Source organism: Cetorhinus maximus, chromosome 13 (genome assembly GCF_964194155.1).
Source record: "Cetorhinus maximus chromosome 13, sCetMax3.hap1.1, whole genome shotgun sequence".
In the NCBI taxonomy this organism is placed as follows: domain Eukaryota; kingdom Metazoa; phylum Chordata; class Chondrichthyes; order Lamniformes; family Cetorhinidae; genus Cetorhinus; species Cetorhinus maximus.
This window is the reverse complement of record NC_135891.1, coordinates 7,442,993-7,460,241: the sequence shown is the minus strand read 5'-3', so window position 1 is coordinate 7,460,241 and position 17,249 is coordinate 7,442,993. Positions and strand designations below refer to the sequence as shown.

The following is a 17,249-nucleotide window of genomic DNA, read 5'->3' as shown; positions in this document are numbered from 1 at the left end:
AAAGGCTGAGGATTGATGCAGTAGTGGGATATAAGACCTGCTTAAGTGGCAGCATTGGAGGTAGAAGTCAAATCGAGCAACCAAGATCGCAGCAAAGAAGATCAGCTGATGTTATGGATTCTGACCTGAAGGTACAATACTGAAGAACTGTTTTCAGGTGGAGAGTTGGAGACCTACTTGAGGGAGGTGGATATATTAGCTAATGCTACCTTCCTGACCACCCCTTTGCACTTTAAAGAAGCCTGGGGTAGAAGATAAAGGTTTAATAGCCTTAGCAGAGCAGCGAAGGTGAGCTACCACTTTCTGACTCTTCCTTCTGGTCCACACATCTGTAGAGCTCCATCGTTTATTATCCCCACAAGATGGGCGGGAGGGATCTCACTAGTGAGCAGTGTACGTAGAAGACGATCCTTGGTTCCTGAGCCTGTAGACTCTGATCTCTAGAATCATTGTCTAAATAGGAGGCTGGATGATCACACTTGTATGGAGGCACTGAGAACACTTCCAGAGGATCCTAGACGAAGCAGAATCGAATATCAGCATCTGTGCCGAGCTCCGAGAGGATGCAACGTCACCCAGTGCTACCTGAGCAAATGGCGGCATCTTTACTCCCTAATGGAAAAGCCTCTGGACCAATCATTGCGTCTAAAGTGGGTGCTTTACTCACTGCCCTTCATGTTTTGGGCAACAGTTTGGTGAGAGAAATGAGCTTTTGAGAACTTTGCAGTGCCTTCCATCGACAATTACAAAGCCCGGCCAACGTGTCACAGATCGGAAGACACATGACCCGGGCCCAGCACAAGTGGTGTTACTGGAATCTGCTTTAATCTGTTTGACAGCTCGTGGCCTTTGAGTTCTAGGGCTTAAGCCCTGAGACAGGGGCAACCTTAATCCTAAACAAGGCAAGCATATTCTCTCTGTGCACGTCTCTCTCTCTCTCTCTCTCTCTCAACCTGTTTGCACTTGACATTATATGAAGACTGCCTTTTTGATCTTCCCCTGCCTTGGTGCAAACTTCAGGAGAAGTATTACTGTGGCCTGTAGCAATGATCTTTTTGTCATTAACTTTGTGAAAAACTTCTTAATTGCAGCTGTTTGATACAGGCCAAGTGCACTTAAGAGGTTTACACTTCTTTATGCGGAAAGAGGATTGGAGATTAATTGTTGTAGTGATGAAATCAGCTTTTCTTTTCATTCATGGGATCTGGGCGTTGCTGGATAGGCCAGCATTTATTGCCCATCCCTAATTGCCCTCTAGAAGGTGTTTGCTTTTATTTAACTTCATTTCTATATGCAACCTTGAAACATTAGGGTATATTTTATGACTTGCCTCTCTGGGTTAGTGCATGTTGGTGTGCTCCCTGTACCTCATGTTGTTTACCCTGTAGGGTCTGTCCATCTTGTCTCTCTTCATGTCCCTGACCAGTAGAATGTATAAAACACACAAGAACATAAGAAATAGGAGCAGGAGTAGATCATATAGCCCGTCAAACCTGCTCTGCCTTTCATTATGACCATGGCTGATCTTGGGCTTCAACTCCATTTTCCCACCCGCTCCCCATATTCCTTAATTTCCTGAGATACCAAAAATCTGTCTATCCCAGCCTTAAATGTATTCGATGATGGAGCATACACAACCCTCTGGGGTAGAGAATTCCAAAGATTCACAAATTCCCAAATGAAGTAATTTCTCCTCATCTCTCTCCTAAATGATTAGCCCCTTATCCTGAGACTGGCCCCATTCTTTGGGCTTCCTAGCCCACAGAAACAATCTCATGGCATTTACCCTATCAAGCTCCTTCAGAATTTTGTAGCTTTCAATGAGATCACCTCTCATTCTTCTAAACTCCAGAGAATATAAGCTCAGTTTACTTAGCCTGTCATTATAGGACAACTCCCTCATCTCAGGGACCAATCTAATGAAATTTTGTTGCAGTGCCTCCAATGCAAGTATATCCTTTCTCAAATATGGAGAACAAAATTGTACACAGTACTCCAGGTGCAGTCTCACCAACACTTTGTACAGTTGCAGTAAGGTCTTTATTCGTGTACTTCAATCTCCTTGCAATAGAGGCCAACATGCCATTTGCCTTCCTAATTTCTTGCTGCACCTGCGTGCTAACTTTCTGCATTACTTGTGCGTGTACACACGAGTCTCTTTGAACATCAACACTTACAGGTTTCACACCTTTTTAAAAAATATTCTGCTTTTCTAACGACCTGACTGAATAACTTCACACTTACCTACATTATACTCCATCTCTCATCTTATTGCCACTCATTTAACCTATATCTCTTTGCAGCCTCTGTGTCCTCCCCATGGCTTATCTTCCCACCGAGCTTGGTACCATCAGCACACTTTAATGCATTATTCTCTCTCTCTTCATCTAAGTCATTAATATAGATTGTAATTAGCTGAGGCCCCAGCATTGATCCTTGCGGCACTCCACTATTCACTGCCTGTCAACTTGAAAAAGCCCCATTTATGCTTACTCTATGCTTCCTATCCATTAACCAGTCATCTATCTGAGGAAAACCAACCATGGTTAACCAAGGAAGTTAAGGACAGTATCAAATTGAAAGAAAAAACATACAATGTGGAAAAGATTGATGGTAAGCCAGAGGATTGGGAAAGTTTTTTAAAAACCCACAAAATATGACCAAAAAGAATTAGAGGGAGAAAATAAACTTTGAGGGTAAACTAGCAAGTAATATAAAACTGACAGTAAGAGTTTCTTTAAATGTATAAAAAGGAAGAGAGAGGCCAAAGTGGACATAGGCCCCTAGAGAATGAGGCTGGGAAATAATAACGGGGAACTAGGAAATGGCAGAGGAGTTGAATAAATACTTTGCATCCGTCTTCACGGTAAAAGATACTAATAGCATTCCAAACATACTAAATAATCAAGGGGCTAAAGGGGGGAGGAAATAATACAATAACTATCACCTAGAGAAAAAGCACTAGGGAAACTAATGGGGCTAAAGGCCAATAAGCCCCCTGGACCTGAAGGGTTGCATCCTAGGATATGAAAGGAAGTAGCTACACAAATAGTGGATGCACTGGTAGTAATATTCCAAGAATCCTTAGATTCTGGAAAAGTCCCAGAAGATTGGAAAACTGCCAATGTAACACCCTTATTCAAAAAGGGAGGAAGACAAAAAACAGACAACCATAGGCCAGTTAGCTTAACATCTGTCATCGGGAAAATGTTGGAATCTTTCATAAAGGATGTAATAGCAGAGCATTTAGAAAACCATAATATAATCAAGCACAGTCAGCATGGCTTCATGAAGGGGAAGTCATGCCTGACAAATTTATTAGAATTCTTTGAGAGGCAACAAGTAGGATAGATAAAGGAACCAGTTGATGTGATATATTTGGATTTCTAAAAAGTGTTCAATAAGGTACCGCCCATAAGGCTACTTAATAAGATAAGAGCCCATGGTGTTGGGGGTAGTATATTAACATGGATAGAGGATTGGCTAACTAATAGAAGACAGAGTTGGGATAAGGGGGGCATTTTTAGGATGGCAATCGGTAACTAATGATGTGACACAAGGATCAGTGCTGGGGCCACAATTATTTACAGTATATATTAATGACTTAAATGAGGAAAGTGAATGTACTATTCCCACGTTTGCGGATGACACAAAAATAGGTGAGAAGGCAAATGTTGAGGATGACGTAAAGAGTCTGCAGAGGGATAGAGACAAGTTCATTGAGTGGTCAAAAAGTTGGCAGATGGAATATAATGTGGGAAAATGTGTGGTAATCATTTTGACAGGAAGAATAGAGAAGCTGATTATTATTTACCTGGAGAAAGACTGCAGAATGCTACAGCACAGAAGGACAGCACAAATCCCAAAAAAACTAACATACAAGTTCAGCAGGTAATAGGGAAGGCAAATGGATTGTTGGCCTTTATTTCAAAGGGAATGGAGTACAAAAATAGGGAACTCTTTCTGAAACTATACAAGACATCAGCTAGACCACGCCTAGAATACTGAGAACAATTTTGGTCCCCTTATCTGAGGAAAGATTTGGCATTGGAGGCAGTCCAGAGAAGGTTCACTAGGTTGATCCCGGGTATGGGGGGATTTTCTTATGAGGAGAGGTTGAGTAAGTTGGGCCTGTACTCTTTGGAGTTTAGAAGAATGCCTCTCGCAACCTTATTGAAACATATAAGATTCTTAGGAGCTTGACTGATTGGCAGGATGTGATGAATGGAGCTCCACAGAGGTTTGTACTGGGGCCTCAACATTTTACAATTTAGATCAACGACTTAGATGAGGGGTGTGAAGGCATGGTAGCTAAATTTGCAGATGACACAAAGATAGGTAGGAAAGAATGTTGTGAAGAGGACATGAGGTTGCAGATGGATTGAGTGAGTGGGCAAAGATCTGGCAAATGGAGTTTAATGTGGGAAAATGTGAAGTTGCTCACTTTGGCAGGAAGAACAAAAAAGCAGAGTATTAATTAAATGGAGAATGACTGCATAATTCTGAGGTGCAGCGGGGTCTAGGTGTTCTGGTACATGAATCACAAAAAGTTAGCATGCAGGTACAGCAAGTAATCAAGAAGGTTAATGGAATGCTATAACATAAAAGTAAGGATGTTACGCTTCAGTTATACAGGACATTTGTGAGACCACAGCTCAAAGGAGGTTTCCTAGATTGATACCTGGAATGAGTGGGTTGTCTTATGAGGAAAGGTTGGACACACTGGGCTTGTTTCCACTAGAGTTTAGAAGAGTGAGGGGTGATTTGATTGACGCATACAAGATCCTGAATGGCCTTGACAAAATGGACGTCGAAAGGATGTTTCCTCTTGTGGGTGAGTCCAGAACTAGGGGGCATTGTTTTAAAATTAGGGGTCACCCTTTTAGGAAAGAGATGAGAATTTTTTTTCTTTGGGGCTTGTGTGACTTTGGAACTTTCTGCCTCAGAAGGTGGTGGAGGTGGGGCTCATTGAATATTTTTAAGACTGAGGTAGATAGATTCTTGTTAGACAAGGGAATCAAAGGTTATCGGGGTTAGGTGGGAATGTGGAAATCGAAACATAAGATCATCAGCCATGATCTTATTGAATGGCGGAGCAGGCTCAAGGGGTTGAATGGTCTACTCCTGTTCCTATTTCTTATGTCAGGGTAGATGCTGAGAGGTTGTTTCCTCTTGGGGGAGAGTCTAGGACCAGAGGGCATAATCTCAGAGTAAGGGGTTGCCTATTTAAAACAGAGATGAGGAGGAATTTTTCTCTGAGAGTAGTGAATCTGTGGAATTCTTTACCGCAGAGGGCTGTAGAGGCTGGGTCGTTAAGTATATTCAAGGCTGAGATAGATTTTTAATCAGTAAGGGAATCAAGAGTTATGGGGAGAAGGCAGGAAAGTGGAGTTGAGGATTATTAGATCAGCTGTGATCTCATTGAATGGCAGAGCAGACTCAATGGACCAAATGGCCTACTTCTCCCACGTCTTATGGTCTATCCATGCTAAAATATTGCCTCCAACTCCATGAGCCCTTAGCTTGCCTATTAACCTTTTGTGTGGCATCTTATTGAAATTCGGAAATCCAGGTATACTGCATCTACTGGTTCACCTTCATCTACCCTACTAGTTACATCCTTAAAAAAACTCTAATAAATTCGTCAAACAGGATTTCCTTTTAGTGAGATCATGTTGACTAGTTCTACTCATACTATGCTTTTCCAAGTGCGTTGTGAAGACTTCCATATTTTCCCAATGACCGATGTGCTAACTGGCCTGTAGCTCACCGTTTTCTCTCTCCCTCCTTTCTTGAAAAGTGATGTAATATTTGCCAATTTCCAATCTAGTGGGGCCATTCCTGAATCTAAGGAATTTTGGAAAATCGTAGCCAGCAGATACACTATCTTTTTTAGGACCCTAGGGTGTAAGCCATCGGATTTTTGCCCCTCAGGTTTTTCCAATACTTTTTCTCTGCTGATATTAATTTCCTCACTCTTTAGCCCATAGGTTGCCGTCTTTTTCTGGTATGAAACTTGTCTTCTACTGTGAAGACAGACACAAAATATGTGTTCAATGCCTCTGCTATTTCCTCATTCCCCATGATTTCTCATGTGTCTGCTTCTAAGGAACCAATGTTTACTTTAGCTACTTTCTTACTCTTAATATGCTCGGATTAGCTCATACTTCTCTGAGTACTGATGCCAGTGCCCCGTAATTGAAACCCCTTCTCCCCACACCACTCTTTGAGTCACGCATTTAATTCTCTAATCTGCTTGACCCTATACCAATTGGCACGTGGCTCAGGTAACAATCCAGAAATGATTACCTTTGATATTCTGCATTTTAATTTGATCCCGATTATCCTTCAGTTCTCTTAGCAGAACAGAATTCCCGGTTCTACCTATGTCACTGGTTCCCACGTGGGCCAAGACAATTGGACCCTTCCCTTCCTACTCCAAGTTCCTTTCTAGCCGCAAGGAGATGTCCTTAACCCTGGCACCGGGCAGGCAACACAACCTTTGAGCTCCTGGTAACAGCTGCAGAGAACACATCTATCCTGCCAACTATGCTGTTTCTATCACTGAAACATTCCTCTTCACTCACCACCCCACCCCCCCTTCACTTGAATGACACCCTTCATCAAAATGCCATGGCCAGCCCACTCACCCACCTAGAGGCCCTTCTCATCCACACAAGTAACAAGCACACATACCTGTTGGATAAAGTCAGGAGCTAAGAATAGCCCATTACTACATGCTGATTCCCCATACCTACCTGACTTGCAATCGCACCCTCCTGTCCCTGACCATTAACCAATTCTAAGGTTCTGCCTAACCTAAGGCTTGTGACTGCCTCCTGGAACAAAGTGTCCAGGTAACTCTTTCCCCCCCCACCCCGCCCTGATGCCCCTCAATGTCTGCAACTCAGACTCCAGCTCAGCAACTCTGAACCGAAGTTGCCTAAGCTGCAGACACTTACTGCAGTTATGGTTGCCCCAGGATTGCAGAGCGTTCCACAAATTCCCACATGTTGCAGTCGCAGCGCACCACCAGCTCTCTCTTTTCTGTCCAACCTTATTTATTTAATTAGTCAATTACTTAATAATTTACACACACACAGTATTAGAAAGATGCACCCACCTAGCTTGGAGACAATGAAGAAAACTCACCAACTCCTGGAGACTGGGAAAAAAAGTAGAAAAAGGAGCAGCTCTCTGCCCCCGTGCAATGAATTCCCACCTGAACCAAATTCCCAACTGCACACACTGTCTACGTCTCAATCTGGCGGAGTATCCTCTTCACGTAGAGGTATCATCTTCAGTAGCAGTGAAAAGGTTAATAGTTCACGATCCCAGACTAGTTTCAGTATGTAGTGAACAGGGCTTGCCTTTGGAAGTTTCTGCTGGGCACAAGAAAGAGAGAGTATTTGGAGCATGCTAGAATCTTAACATTGCCTTTGTATGTGTTTCTGCTCACAGTGCTGCGCCTGCATCAGTCCGCATAAATACCGAAACAACAACTTCAAGGACGTCTGTGCGAGGCAGTCCCGATGGAGCTAAAGCTAGGACAACGTGTGCTTCCAAAGAAAGCTGGCACGGGTAAGCAGCTGATACTTTACAGTCTATCTACTTAATCAGTGCTTCTACAATTCTGCCTGAGGTTTTTGAAAACTCGTCCACTAAGCCAATTGTAGTCTGTGGTTCTATAATGTTCCAAATATTTTCCAGTTTAGCTGAAATCCCTATGAGCAACTCAAGGGTGGCTAGTGTTTTAGGGAGAAAACTGCAGAACCAATAATTGTATTAAGGTTATTTAGAATCAAGCCCTTTTTGTTTTGTATTCTAACCAAATCCAGTTTCCCTAGTATCCCCATGTTGAGCAAACCATGCAGAGATCCTCAGAACAGCAAATAAAGACCACATAAAAAGGGAGAGTGAGAACCATAAGCAGCATCCAGGCCAGATAGCAAGGTAGAGGAGATTCCTCATATCTTGCCAGCTTCTAAAGCTGCCTGAAAGCATCTGTGCTCTCAATGACTTCCCCCACCATGAAGCAACCTAAGACATTACAGAGCACTAAAGGCACTTGTATCTTTTTATGCGGTCGTACATTCTCATTGAACCTTTGGCATTAGTGACCAAGCAATCAAAGTGAATATTTGCACTGAATTTTAAACCCTGTGCTTGTTCCTTGAGTACATGGGAATTCCTGGTCTGCATGTATGTCCTCGACATTCAGCTCTTTTATGCCACAGGCAGAGAACAAGCAAACTTGAGTAACCCTCTCCACTCACTGTGGTGCTGCTGTCTCTGCCTGTGATAAGTCCTACCCTTCACAGGAGCACCTGCAGGAAACAGTTCATAGTAGAGATTACTGGATAGAATCAACTTCTTTGTTGCCTGGATTGGATTTTTAATTGGGCTAGAAAGGACTTTCCTTATATACATAACAAACACAGGAAGCTATTTTATACCCCATTTGAGAGGAACCTTCCATCTTTTGTTCTTTTAGCTTCTATATTGAAAATTCCTTTAAATAGAATTCAAAACTTAAATCGAGTGAGTGGTTCGCCCACTGCTCATTGTTGCTTGGAGCTGGTTTAAACAAATATCCCATAACCAACATCACTATTAGTTGCATCATTTTGTGGGATCTTGCTCTGCACAAAATAGCTGTTGCATTTCTCTACATTGCTTCACAGCCAATGAAGTACTTCTAAAGTAACCTGGGACGTGAAAGGTGTTATTTAAATGCAAGTCCCCCCCGCCCCCACACCCCCACCTGTTCTTCCCCACTTCCTTGAAGAAAAATATAAATGTGCAACCACTCGGCTAATCTTTGGATATTGGTGGTCTGCCTTTCTCTCGTTTGGACTAGATCAATGAAATGGAGAACTGGCAGTTTTCTCTCTTGCAGTGAGATGTCAGGTCAAACTGCTGAGCAGGTGCCTGCCCACAAGGGCAAGAAAACAGTACCACGTTCAAAGATGTATACCACCCTCGGGGCCATTGCAGAGCAGCAATGACCAGCACTACCCTTGCCAATGTCAGCTTGCCTTAATTGATAGAGCTTTTGTCCTGTGGTCGATGAGCGTTTTTTTAGGTTCAGTCCCCAGCTCAGAGCTTGAGCGCATAATGGTGGCTGATTTCCACTGTATTGTCAGAGATGCCATCCTTCAGATGAGACAGTTCATTGATGTACCATCTACCTGTTCAAGAATATGTTAAAAGTAGAAATGGAGTGATAGCATCAAATGGGTGAAAAGTTTGTCTTTCTATGAAGCTGTCGTGTGCAGGCTTGCCACTATGCTATTGTGTTTTTAATGTCTCTTAACCCGATAAGGGCAGGTTAGAGATTTTAGGACTTTGGAGTTTTCACCTACTAACAAAGTTAAGCCAGCTGTTGTAAAATAACTTTTTTTTTTCTCTTTTCTTACCTACACCTGGGAAAATACAAATGATGCAGTTCTACCAGGAAACCAGCACGGGGCGCTATCAGAACACAGCGAAGACGACGCTCTAAATCGCCAATTCTTCATCCTCCTAAATTCACCTATTGTAGCTCTGCAGTTCCTGCAGCCAGCTGTCAGGTGAAACACAGCAAACAAACAGAGGCTTACCAGGCCCTTGCCGTCCAACCTCCTAAAGAGAGCTGCAAAGCTGGACAGCCGGAAGCTGTGTTCGGTGCTAAAGTTCCCACCGTCTTCTCACTGGAATCATCTGAAGAGTCTGCTGGCGGAAGCAGCACCGAATCTCGCAGCAGCTCCCCGCTCGAGTCTCCGAAACTGGCGGTGGCAGCAGCCCTGGAGTCGAGCCAGGTGTCCAAGCCCACCTCAGATTTCCAGTCCCTGTCGAAACTTCACCAGACCGACCCGTGCTGCTGCTCACAGAAGGAGAAGGAGTGCTGCTGCAAGCGATGGCAAGACGTTGAGGTGTACTCCTTCACTGGGCTCCGCAGCGTCATATCGGAGTGCGAAAGAGGCACAGCCGAGGCCAACCGGCACACGTCGCCTCGCCGAAGAACTCAGATGGGCTCCGGGGTCTCTGGTTCCCCGCGTTCCTGCTCCGAGGAGGCCAGGACATTTGTTGAAGACATCACAATCGAAGACCTTTCGGGATATATGGAATATTACCTGTACATCCCAAAGAAAATGTCTCACATGGCGGAAATGATGTACACTTAAGAGAAGGATCTGATCCTCAATGGCCGATTATTTTCAAACTAACGTGACTGGAATGAAAACGAGCTTCAAGGAATACTGGCTTAAAGGAATTATGCAAGACCTAATTTTGATTTGATGATTTTTTTTTTTTAAAAATTCTGCCCTCCCCCACCTCCCACTCCCACTGTTTTTGTTGGCCCTTGATGTAGTTTGGAGGTTTTGTGTAAGTCACAAGTAAAAACATGAAGCTGTTGGACTAATGTGTTTTTTTTAAAGGACACAGGATTAAGATGTCTGAAGTTAACTGTTTACATAATAAAGCCAGCAAGCGACTTGATAGCAAAATTTTCTTGCAATTCAAGCAAGACATTCAGAGCAGACAGACGACTCGTTTTACCAAAAAAAAAGAAATGGGCAGTGGGAGGTTCCCTGACTGCTTGCAGCCGGTCACCTGGGTGAGCATTTTCCTCTAACAGAAAAATGTCTTAATGCCCCTCGGTTTAGAATTTTAAAGCTGCATTGATGTATAATTTAAATCTAGTGATCCCAAGAGAACTTCGCTTGTATGACAGCTATTTCTGATTACACATTTTCCTGTAAGTATCAAATTGAGTGGCGCCCAAGCCTTGTAACCTTCACTCCTCTCTGAGCAGTGTTTTTTTTTTAATTGAGAAGGGAGGTAAGGGCTGAGTATTGGCCTGTTCTAATTTATTAACAGAAGTTGGGTTTCTTCAATAGATTAAACTTTGAAGCTTTCTAAACACAACACAAGACTGCATATTTTTCAGCAACTTGAAGTATTTCTGCCACTCGTGCCACATATGTTCCTTTGACTTTTTAAGGCACGTAGACCAAACATTGCAATTTCAACAAAGTTGTGCTTGACCAGAGGCTGCCAAAAATGACAGACTGCATTGAGCCCAACGCCACCTCTTGGTGTCTTTTTGGGGAGAATGGGTGAGGGGTGGCGGTCACTCGTACCCTATTGAAACACGTTGAGGCTAAGCGGTTTTAAAAAAAAGTTTGCCTGCTCTCTTAGCATTTCAATGCTCTGTATAAAATAAGCTGGAGCCATTCAAAGGAGAACTTTTGGTCTTATCTGTTTTGTGATGGATTAAGCTATTATAATAGCTTTAAAAAAATCATTTTAGCATCTGGTGGGCTGTGAATTTTTTCTTAGCGTATGCAGTAGTGGTACAAATAGGCAAAGGTTAAGTTGTTGTGCATCAGTGAAATGTCTCACATATTGGAGCTGATTCCTGTAATTCTGAGATTTCTAGAACATCTCTATTATGAAGCCGGCTTTAGCCAGGCAGAACTCAGAAAAATATTCACTTTGCCACAGCTCACCATTCAAATCTCAGAATAGCTTGCGACTGCCATGTGGCAGCGAGCTAAAATGCTGCTTTTTACCATCTGAGACTTGGCTTTAAATCCAACCCATCCTGGGATGAAGACACTTTGCATCCCTAATGGTGGCAGAGTGAGAATGAGACAATGTGAAATGAAGCTAACTGACTTTCAACAGTTCTTACTCCATGTTTAACCAGGTGCCTCCAATAGTACCAGAAAAATGGCTGATGTCAAAAGATGTCAAATATTACAACTCAATTCAGTGGTTAAACCCTTCTATGGTGAGTTGAAGCATAATGTTGGGGGCAATGTCAAAGGATTTTTTTTGTCCTTTCTCTCCCTTTCTCTCTCTTTTCCCCACCCTCCCCCTTACAGCTTTGACATACCAGACTGGAGAGGCACTTACTAAGCTGCATGCCAATTCCCCAGTATAACTATTAAATATAGAACAGTGATTTCTCTACAAAATAAATATTGAGGCTGTGCAAAACTGTGGCCTGAGTGACAGAATTGCAATCTAATTGAGAGGTTTATATATTCATGATCTGCATTCATGATATTGCAGTGTTACTATGATCGATCTCTTTTATTTTTATATCTATATATAAATAAACATAAATTTATTGGGGTGCTAATCTATTTTGAGATGGATCTTTGCTAGTGTCAGCTACCCCTGATGTCAGAGGATGTTAAGTGTATTAATACCTTGACAGCCAATAGAGCTTTGATTTGGGATTTGGTTACCATTGGATAGATACTGTAACTTGCACTTACCTGACCTGATCTAATCTGTACCCTCCAATTTTTGAAGAGCTTGATATTGAAGTTTGCTAATCTGGTTAAATTATTGAGTGGCTGAGTGAAGCAAGCCAAGGGATGAATGTCCCGGGTTGATTCCTCGTTTGCTGAGTTAGATGATCTCAACTGGGCTGACACTGTGCAGATGCTGTGGTTGATTCTACTACTCCTAGAGTTTGCATGTTTGTGTGTGTGTAATTCAATCGTAGTCGTCTGCACTCCTGGATTGCAAAAGTGATGGGGATTATTCAATAGATTGCCATAGTTCAAATTTTAAGCAAGTGCAATGCTGAGAACTGATCTAATTTGGAAAACGTAGCTTAAGAATTTTGTCCAGTCGATCTGTTTGCAACTTGCTCAGGATTGTGACTCATGGCAGTTGGAGCTGAGTCAGTTGAATTTAATTGTTTCCAATTTCCTGCTTAAAGCTGAATTGACGCAAGGATAATGTGCTCTGATGTGATCTATTGAGTATTAAAGCCACCTCCTCTGGTAGCTCTCAGAAGTAGTGTTAAACTTAGTAAAAATTCTGAAGTAGTCTTGAGTACTCGGTGGATCTGTAAATAGTTCACTGTCTTTTTTGCACTAAAAGAAATTTAATTCACATCATTTTGAATGGACTAGCAGAATTTAGCTGTGGGAAAGGATGGAAGTCTTCATGCCTCCAAAGGTCTAAACTAACATCACGCTTTGGAATAAATTTCACACTTCCCTTGTCCAATGGCCTCTGTTTGCTCTTAACAGGAGTGGTGGATTGACTGAAATCATGTGCTTGTCCCTGACCAGAGCTGCTGAGATTCCTGTCGCACTGCTGGCTATGGTTTGACCACCTATTGGGGTGAAGCTTTTTTTTTTACTGTAGAGGAAAATTGTATGGTAATGCAGCTTTAACTTTTTAAACACCCTGGGTATGGGAATCAGTAGCTAAGTTAGCATATATTTTCCACCCCTTAAGTTTCTCTGAAAAGGCAGCAGGGTGGCTTGATGCAACCAAATGGCTTGTGAGGGTTGCTTCTGAAGACAGTTCAGTCAACCAGAATGTAGCCATTCTTGAATTCTAAATTGAAAACCATGTTATCACTAATAATATTTGTAACTTTATACAAGTTCACCGTTGGTGGTTGCTGTGCCCATACATGCCCAGCTTCATCCTGTTCCTCCTGGAAGCTGCTGGCTATATAAAAATAAGACATCAACATGATGAACACTATGTTTAAACAATGTGCCAAAATTACTATAAGGATACAAACTAAATTCAGGATAACATTCTAACAGGGGCAGTGGCAGGGATGTGGGGTGCAAATGGACTTTAAACACATCAGTTGCAAAGTGATCAGGGTTGGATGCAGCCTTTTTTTTTAAATAAAACGCCCTGTACATTTTTTTTGAAAAATGTATCACAACTTCATATAACAGTTTAATGATGTGTGCTACCTAAGCCTGCGATCCATTGAAATTTGAGAACTGCTTTCCTCTTGCGCGTTTTGAAAATTTGCATCACAGCAAATAGATTTCAGTTCTGCAATGCAGTGCTAATCATTTCCAACCCTAGGTGATGCTGTTTGCAAAGTGTTTGCATTGTGCACGGTTTGTATATTCATATCCCAAGTGAGATGGGGCCTTAGGACTTGAAAAGTTAGATTCTGGAGTTTGCACTTTTCCAAGTGTGCGGTAAAACTTTGAGTTCCCATTTAAGAAAAATTGCAACAATTCTCATGACAGCTGTTAAGGATTGATGTGTAAAATGTTCACTGTATAGATTGCAGCGTGACATCCTCTGAACTGTACAAAATGTGTAATATTACCTGAATTATAAAATTTGCTGCTTATTGTTCAATGTTTGAATTTTGAGAGTTTTATTTTAATCCCTCCTCTTTATCACTTCAACATACAATTCTGTACTTGGAACAGATTCCAGCGATCATGGTCTCTCATTGACAGAAACATCATAGGATCATTACAGTATAAAAATGCTTCTGCGTAGACAGGCTGTTAACCTCTGAAAGTCATCCCCCTGTTAATTACCTTTCAGATAGGATCTAGAGGCTGTATTAATTATCCATAAGCTTGCGTCTAGAGGGCTATGGGTCCTAAATCTTCACAGGAATTGAGCACACAACCACACACCAGTGCTGCATAGAGGGAATATAGTGTTGTTGAAAATGGTTGTAATGGGAAGGTGTAGATATTCTGGAAGTGAGTGGAAGAATCTTCATTCCATCTGATTTTTATTAGCTTTAGGGAGGTTAAAAAGTCACAGACATATTGAGGCAGGCAATGGTGAAACTCTAACATGCGAAAACAATGATATCTGCATGTGTGTGTTGTATCTTTCTAAACTCTATATTTCACAGTAGGAGCTCTGAAAGTGATGGGTTTTAATCCAGTATCATATTTGGATTGCTGTATTGTCTAGATTCTTAGTTTTGCACAGTTAATTGGACAGTCACAATTCTACAAGGGCTGTCAAAACCCTGTTTTGAATTTCTCCAAAATCTTGTGCTAATACTGTGTTCCCGTTTATAGTGAATATTTTATGCATCAAAAATAAAGCCACCTGCAAATCTAAAATGGGGTCCCTGTGTCTTTGTATTGGTGAGCACACCACTCAAAGAAACCATGTATGAGATTGGATGTCTATTTGATGCAATGAATCCCGAGTTAAGTGCATGGGGCTTTCAAAAAATAAAAGTGCTATTTTAATTTCTACAATTGTGTACAAGTGGCTTCACTCAACCATTGCCTAATTTTCAATTTGGTGGTTGTACACTCAATGGAGCACCGATCCACAGGCGAGACGTTCGGCTTCTGGCATTTCACCCAAGTGGGCAGCCTTTCTCTGAGATTTGCCAGTATCAAATTTTGTTTAAGCTCCTGTGAAGTGCCTTGGAATGTTTTACTATGTTAAAGGTGCTATATAAATACAAGTTGTTAGTGGATCTGTATTTAATTCGACTCGCTTTGGCTCCATAACCCTGACTCTCTGAACAAACACATCATTCGGTTTTGAAATTTTCACTTGATCGCCAACTTCAACAGCTTTTTTGGCGAAAAGAATTAGATTTTCACTACCCCTTGTGTGAAGAAGTGCTACCTGATATCACAACACAAAAGCAAAACACTGCAGTTGTTGGAAATCTGAACTATAAACTAAAAGTGCTGGAAATACTCAGCAGGTCTGGCAGCATCTGTGAAGAGAGAAGGAAGGTCACAGGCCTGAAATCCCATCAGAACCTGACATCACCCCTCACCAGCCTAGTTCTAATTTTAAGGCGATGCCACCTTGCTCTGGACCCTTGCCATAGAGGAAATAGGGCAGATAGAAAGTATCATCTCACCTCAACTAACTGACACCTCAATTAACTCGCCCCTTAATCATCTATGCCCTAGGGAATACAAGCCTAGTCTATACAACCTAACCTCATAATTTATTCCCTCTATCCCTGGTATCCTGGTGCCCAAAGTTTTATATTAATGGCCTGATTCTTCCGAGGACAGGCAATCACAGTCAGACTACAGCTCCACTCTTATTTTTCTGTGCCATGCTGGAGCTCTGCATTTGTAGCTGGGACTTTCGACCCTGACTTCTTCAGAATCACGGAACTTACCTTCAATCCAACTTCTTCCTCATAGCACTGGATCGTTGGGGGAGACGAGGCACATCCCCTTTTTACAGCAAAAGCTACCACATTCTGGTAAGTGTTCACTAACACGTTGAAAAGCTAGGACATTTAAACAGTTTTTCAATGTGAATACGTAGTGTGTCTGGGTGAATGTGTAGGTGGGGTAAAGGTGGGCAGTGTGAGGTAAGTGGATAAGGGGATAGGGTCACAGGTGGGAGGTGGGCAGAGTGGTGAGGTCAGGTTTTGGGAGGGGGTGGGGGTGAGGTTGGGTTGGGGAGGTTGTTGGGGGGGATCAGTGTGAGTGATTGAGGGGTGTTAGTTGTGCCTCAAGAATTAGATTGGCGTTTCTCTATCTAACGTTTCCTGGGTAACTATCCAGGTAAGTAAATCAGAACTTTCCGAAATCTCCGACCACAACTTCGAGTTAGAGACCTTTTTCAGAGAGTCCCAGGAAACGGGGAAATTTCCCATTGGAAGTTCCAAGAGCAATTCCCATGGAGTCAGTGCATCGGGACCTCCATGGGAACCTAACGCTATCTTCGGTGTGGGTGGGGGGGTTGTGGGGTGGGGTTTGTCTGTTCTCCAACAACGGGAGACCGGAGGAAGATATGGGCCAGAACTGTCTTACTGTCTTTTCAAAGTTAATCAGTGATCGCTGACACTTTTGTGGAGTAGTGCATCAAAGCAATTGTAAATTAGCTTTAAATTGTGGGCGTGTTGATTGTTAGTCTGAACTGGTTGGGCTGGAAGGTTTGTTTCTGGTACCATATATTCAATATAATCAATTTTATAGAGATGTTTTTAGAGTTTGTCAACCTTCCTGGATGCTTTATTTTTTAAACCAGATCTGAACTGACCTAAGTAGAACTGTCGGAGACCCACAAGCATTCATGTTCAAATTAGTGTCTTTATTGCAACAGTACTTTAAGTATATTCTAGTTCTTCTTTCGCCAGAGACTTGAACAGAATCAAAACTCCTCACTCTGGAAAAGGTTGCGTAAAGCTGTCTATATGTGAAAATAAGCCAAGGAATATAAATAATTTTTTTTTCTCAAGTGTCTGGCCTTGTGACTTGTTTAGTCATTGAATATGAAAGTCTAATTGGGAACTCTCCTTGAGTTGAAAAGGCAGGTTTCCATCTGATGGGTTCCATGTTATTTGATAAATAAACACTTGCCTTGAAATCTGTTATAATTTCAGCATATCGTCATCATAAACAGCTTCCTAACTACCAACCTTCACAGAATTGTTAGAGTACAGGAGGAGGCCATTCAGCCCATCGTGCCTGCACTGGCTCTTCAGATGAGTAATTCACCTGGCGTCATTCTTC

The 17,249-nt window shown here is 42.2% G+C and overlaps 1 protein-coding gene across 2 annotated transcripts in view; it reads left to right on the top strand.

The window, feature by feature from the left end:
- oser1 (oxidative stress responsive serine-rich 1) overlaps positions 1-10,289 on the top strand; it is a 42,708-nt gene extending 32,419 nt beyond the window's left edge. For both annotated transcript variants that reach the window (XM_078554896.1, XM_078554895.1), the window contains exons 3-4: positions 7,462-7,581; positions 9,449-10,289. In XM_078554896.1, coding sequence (XP_078411022.1) covers positions 7,462-7,581; positions 9,449-10,166 — 838 coding nt within the window. In that variant the 3' untranslated portion in view covers positions 10,167-10,289. The remainder of the gene's footprint in view (positions 1-7,461; positions 7,582-9,448) is intronic.
- Positions 10,290-17,249: the final 6,960 nt, after the last annotated feature.